Below are 6,406 nucleotides of genomic sequence, written 5' to 3' on the forward strand. Positions count from 1 at the left end.
GGCTTCCAGTATCCCTGAGGATTGATTTTAAAATTGTTTTACTTGTTTTTAAGTCTCTTAATGGTACAGCACCCTCAAACATCTCATACTGTTTATCGGAATATGTTCCAAACCGTTCCCTCAGGTCATCTACCGCGGGCTTGCTCAATATCCCAAAAACGAACTATAAAAAGTTTGGGGAAGCAGCTTTCTCTGGCTATGCACGAAAGGTTTGGAACAAACTCCCACCACACATCAGACAAGCTTCTTCTGTTCATAGTTTTAAGAAACAACTCAAGACCTATTTCTACTATGTTGCTTTTAATTGGTCTTCTCTGTTTTATTTTTATTCTTTCATGTTTTTGATTTTATTGTAAAGCACTTTGAGCTGCATTTTATGTATGAAAGGTGCTCTATAAATACATTTATTATTATTATTATTATAAAGATCATTTTTTCAGTATTTCTTGAAAGGTCCTTTATTGCCTTTGACCCTCCTATGACCTCACGGTGGGAAATGTCACAGGTGCATTGCACAAACCCTAAATACCAGGGCCATCCTCAGCGCGGGGTCTTCCCACACACAGCGACATCTCAGGCCAGCACTTTGGATTCCCACCTTTCCCCGGAGATTCTAACGCCATCATGAACAGCAGCATGTCACTGTCACACCTACACTACGGCTTGCACCCGCTGTTAGAGTGACAGCTCTGTACGCACACACTCACACACACACCCACACACCCAAAACTCTTGACATCAGGGCTCCCTCCTAAACCCACAGCATACACCTCTGCACTCACTGCCTGCGCTCAAGAGCAGCTCTCTTCACCGCAGCACAGTCACAAGCGGCCCCCTCACAACCGTCACTATGGGGTTAACTGAACACTTGGCTGGATTCTGGGCGCTGGTGGAAGCCCAAAGGGGAATCCATCATCAAATGAAATTCACACGTCTATATGTCAAATCTCAGGGCTGCTCCATAACTAATAAATGAAGATTGATGTAGGATAGGACAGTGCTCAGTGTGACTAGATAGTGTTTGTATTTGTATTTTTTAATTTAGGACCATAAGCATTATGTTTAGCAGACAGGTCTCCATCTCCTGCCAGTGGTTTGACTGTGTGAAATGATCTATTTTGGATCGGTGTGGGTTAAATGTAATGTCTTTCTTAGAATGCAATTTCAGAGAGTAACAGTGAAGCATTAATGAAGGCGATGAAGAGGCTTTATAGGACAGAGGGCTTCCATGGATCATGGTTACATGATAACTGTAATCTGTTTATTCAGTTTTACATCTGAGCTTGAGGTGCAGGATGGACAGGCAAACAATGAAGTCCAAACCTCAGCACAGCAGCGTTAATGTTTCTCTAGAGTCAAATCACACTAATGAAAACCTATGTTCTTTGTTATCCACACTGTATAGAGTTCAACAGCCTGGTTGTGGAAGTATTCATTCATTTTCTGAATAGAGATTTTGATTATCAGCCATAATATTTTGAATCATCCGAGGTAGACTTGCCACAAACTATGAGATTGTGAAACAATGTCATATGTTCCTGTAGAAGCCACAAGTCAACAGCCTTTAAGAAAAACGTGTTTTATTCATGATATCAATGAAAATCCTACTACATCCATAAACATGCACAAATGCAAACATAAGTGAGACAATTGAAAAGAAAATGTATAAACAATTTTATTAATAAATAAAATGTAAATGTGAAATCGATCTAATAAATCTCTTATCTAGGGACTAATGAAGTGATACTGCTGACAAATATAATATGCGGCTTTTCCAGTTTTTATCTTTTCCAGTGAAAGAATTTGTGTGACAATTCTTTATACTGAATCTCTGGTTGGTTAATCAGATTTTCTGTCCTCCATTATGAGACCAAATCTAATTTAATTCCACATTTTGAAAAGCCTCTTATAGACACATTAAAAGAGAATGCTATGTTCTATTCCCTGTTTCCTTAACTTTATATTGCATGTTTACATAGTATTACTTTCCTCCTGTCCATTTTTGGCTGTCCTCTTTACTGCTGTAGCAAATCTCCCCGGTGTGGGACTATTATCTTATTTTATCTCTATTATTGTAGGTGCGTTGCCTTTTCTGCTAAGTTACAGCACCCTCTGCTGGACTGAAGTGTAAAGTGCGGCTTATTTTACGGCTCATTTTACGGCTCAGGCCTTGTAAATCGAGTGTGAAATATTATTAATGCATGTGTGTATTTTAAGTTAGTGAAGTGTATTATAGTGTTTTTTTTAATTAAATTAATTAATTACAGTGACTGCTGCATTTATATGATAAAGTCACGTCACACATGTTCCTGTAACGACAAGCACAGGTGGTGCCTTCAGGAGCTGATGTGAATATGGACATTCATTGCCACCCTTATACTTCCTTTATATCTTTTTGGAGATTGAAATCTCTAAAGTCGTGTAAAGATCGAACACACAACATTCAGGTCAAAACAGGTTTAAACAGAGCCAGTGTTGCGTAAAGTCTTGTATAGTCCACACAGTCCACACGCAGAGCACGAGTGGCGGTGTCAGGAGGAGAGAATTACGAGGAGCCCTGGAAGGCAGCAGCAGAAACAGTGTCTGACTGTTCCGTGTTATTTTTACACGTTTGTCTCATAATGGACTCACAGCCTCCCCCAAAGCCGTGGGAGAGACGGGCTCCAGGGATGATATCTGCGCCTGTGAACTACAGGTAAACGCGCCTTTAGCCGCGGCAGCTCGCTCGCCATCTTGGAATCTGCTCGGTGTTTACTGGCTGCAGCTGGTTAGCTCTGGTTGCTAGCTAGCTAATGCTGAAGTTGTTGCACGAGAAACCAAAAAGTAAAGACTATGGCGGGAATGACAAGTTGTTATCTAGCAGTCACACACTTAGGCAAACTGTATCCTCTGTATAAATTGTATCCTCTCAGTCTACTTAACTAGCTAAAGACTCGAGTCCGGACAGCTAACTTCTGAGCTAGGCCCAACGAGGCCCTGTTATGTTCAGGCCCTGGGGTTTCTTTACAGACGTCACCTGTACGTCCTGCTTCTCTGTTTCTTTACGTGATCATGAATGTAAACACTGTAGAGTACATCAGACTAAACATAAATGAATTGTATTTATAATTGTAGGTAATATTTAACACGATAGTCACATTATATTAGATCTTCTCTGCTTACTCGTGAGCCATCAGATTCAACATGTTACCTCATTGCTTGCAATTGTAGTTTCATACCAATAACGTTGTGTGTTGGGTTTGAACAAATCCTAAAATCTTGTTTCAAATCGTATTGTTTTTCGTACGAGTTAACCCTGAGGGTTGTTTTGAACATCCTGTTAATGATTAACCTAATGCCTGTTGTAGGGTAAGTCACACATCAGTCACATGGCTAATTTAATTTCTTATCTTGACCTTTCTATCTTATAGGTCTGCAGACTTTGGACGAGCCTTAGGGCCCTCCACTTCTTCCGGCCCTCCTATCCTGACCAGGATGGTGCCCCCAGTGCCCGCTCGTCCTGTCCAGCATCCCGTCCAGCAGTCCTACCGTCCATCCTACAGCCCTTTTGCCTCATCTTACAGCCCCTATGGGAGCTCCATGTACAGCGGCTACAGCCCCTACAGCTACGGGGGTGGTGGTGGCGGCTATGGCCAGGGAGGGTACAGTCGCCTCTCCCACCAAGAAGACGTGGCCCCCAGCAGGTTTGTGCAGCAGGCAGAGGAGAGCAGCCGCGGTGCCTTCCAGTCAATCGAGAGCATCGTTCAGGCCTTTGGCTCAGTTAGCATGATGATGGACGCCACCTTCTCTGCCGTGTATAACAGTTTCCGTGCCGTGCTGGACGTAGCCAACCACCTAACGCGGCTACGTACTCACCTCACCCGAGTCTTGTCAGCCTTTGCTCTGGTGCGAACATTGCGTTACCTCTACCGGCGGTTACAGAGGCTGCTGGGGCGGAGGTCAAATGCAGAAGTTGAGGACTTATGGGCAGACAGTGCTACTGATGCCCTTGCTACGAATGCATCCCCAGGGCTTGGAGCAGGGATGGAGGAACAGACTGTCAAATCTTGGCCAATCTTTCTGTTTTTTGCTGTGGTTCTGGGCGGACCTTACCTCATCTGGAAACTGCTAAGCTCCAGCCCTAGCCCTGAAGAAAATGGTGAGACTTTCAGCACATTTAAGATTTGCTACTCGTAGATGAGATAATGCCTTCCCAAGTTTTTATATTAGAGCTTGACCCAAGTGGATTCCTTTGGGGTTGATACCAATATATTGGCCTTTATAATTGATATTGATTCCCAAGATGTCATTATTACAACCGTATGATGAAGAAGACTGAATTTGTTATGAATTATTATAAATAAATAACCTATTAATACTATAAACTATTAATAATAAACACAAAACTGTTACTTTATATATTCGATCATCAGCTCTCACCTCGAGACATCAAACCCTATGACTGCAGGTGGTTTTCCATACACAATGACACCTGGTTTTATCAGTTACTTGGAATGAAAACTTGCACCATCTTGTTGCACATAGGCAAACAGATGAGGACCATATGTCTAGATAGTATCAGTTAGACAACAGCCTCTGATCACTGGGAAAATACTAGAAAATATGCAAGAACTACATCACTTGTACCAAAGGCAACCATTACTCTACATATGTTCTACGTGTTTGATTAAAACATAAATATTTCTCAAATGATATTCTATACATGGTTAGAAAGTGAATCTCATAGTATTGGTGTATCCAGCCAGTCTTTTACTCCAAACAAATAACCATCTTTAATGCTTCTTTATTTAGCCACCGACTGGGCCAGTGGAGAGGATGACCATGTAGTGGCCAGAGCAGAGTACGACTTCACTGCTGCGTCTGAGGAGGAGATTTCTGTTCGGGCGGGGGACATGGTCAACCTGGCCCCTAAAGGTGAGAGAGCTCCTTAGTGACTGAGGGCCATTATTTTCTGCCCTCAGGTTTCCCCCACAGGGAAATCTTTGAATGTTTCTTGGTGCATTCAACCTTTATGTTCAATGTTGCAAATCAGTGAACACATTTTACAGATGTATTAGATTGGGGTAAGATTTATTTTTTAGGCTTTCATCTGTTTTTCTGATCTATTAACGTTTTCTGAGTTGATTCTTAAAAAAAAAAATGTCGTAGCACACAATATACAGTATATATTGATAACATGATATTTCCTCCATGTCGATGAGCTCAGACCTTTTATTCTCTCTTGTGTGCAGAGCAACAGCCCAGGGTGCGCGGCTGGCTGCTAGCCAGCGTGGACAGTCAGACCACAGGGCTTGTCCCAGCCAACTACGTTAAGGTACTTGGTAAGAGGAGAGGCCGTAAGCACGCAGAGATGGAGAGGCTTTCTCAGATCCAGCAAGCAAACACACACGCCTCCCAGACGGCCTCGTCTTCACACCCACAACCAAATCCCACCCAAGGCTTCACCCCAGGCCCTTGGTCGGCCTCCACCTCGCCTTCCTCAGAGGAGCTGCTAGAGTCAGTGTACAGAGAAGCACCAGCTGCCTCCAGTGTGCCCTCCTGCACAGTGCTAAACATTAATGAGACAATAGACTTGTGAGGTTTACGCATATGTACATACCGCTACATGCAGGTCTGTGTGGGCTCATAACATGCATCTGCTCAGTCCGTACTTGTTAGAAACGTTGAACTAATAATCAGCTGACAATAGATTATTGGAGAAACATCATGGACCTCACCAAGAAGCTCAAAGTACTTTATAGATTCATCTATGATGATTCAAATCATCTAACATAATCGGAGCCTTTACTAAGGTCATTGGTCAGAATAGGTTCTTAAAATCATGTCTCATACAGAATATTATGTCAAGATTGAAATAGATTGAGACAGAAATTATTTTAATGTTTAAGTAAATGAGGTGCACTGATGTATCACCTGTGTGACGGTGTAAAAACAAAGCCAGGGTGTTTGGTTTGATACTGTAATGATGTAACATTGTGTTTGGTCTGGACTTTACACTGTTTTCTCTGTGAAGCAAATGGGATTTGATTCATCCAGGTTGAGGGGCTAATTTAGCAAGTTTCCAACAGTTCACAGGATGAAATTTGTAAAAAAATATTTAATAGTAATTTTGAAAATAAATATATTTCCAAATGATCTGGCCATTGTGATCTATCTATCTATCTATCTATATCTATTTCACAGCACTATTGCCAATACACTAATAAATTGATGTCCAAGTATGTATTGTTATACATAAACTCAAATGGAACTAGGGCTACGTTGTAGCACTGACGGGCCCGAGCACAGGCATTTTCAAGCCTGTTGCGGTCGGTGGAGGGAGCGATCAATGACCAAGCGCACGTCTCCGCGTTGCACGCGTTTTGCGCACTGCGGCAAGGACAAACACTTCACTTCCTGCATCCGT

General features: G+C 42.4%; 1 protein-coding gene across 1 annotated transcript; it reads left to right on the forward strand.

Annotated features, from left to right (window-relative positions):
- Positions 1 to 2,449: 2,449 nt before the first annotated feature.
- Positions 2,450 to 5,914, forward strand: pex13 (peroxisomal biogenesis factor 13). Its single transcript, XM_034608317.1, has 4 exons — positions 2,450 to 2,695; positions 3,411 to 4,138; positions 4,792 to 4,914; positions 5,232 to 5,914. The coding sequence occupies exons 1-4, from the start codon at positions 2,622 to 2,624 to the stop codon at positions 5,576 to 5,578; spliced, it is 1,272 nt and encodes a 423-aa protein (XP_034464208.1). The 5' UTR covers positions 2,450 to 2,621; the 3' UTR covers positions 5,579 to 5,914.
- The last annotated feature ends 492 nt before the right edge of the window (positions 5,915 to 6,406 follow it).

This window comes from Hippoglossus hippoglossus, chromosome 15, assembly GCF_009819705.1.
Source record: "Hippoglossus hippoglossus isolate fHipHip1 chromosome 15, fHipHip1.pri, whole genome shotgun sequence".
Classification (NCBI taxonomy): Eukaryota; Metazoa; Chordata; class Actinopteri; order Pleuronectiformes; family Pleuronectidae; genus Hippoglossus; species Hippoglossus hippoglossus.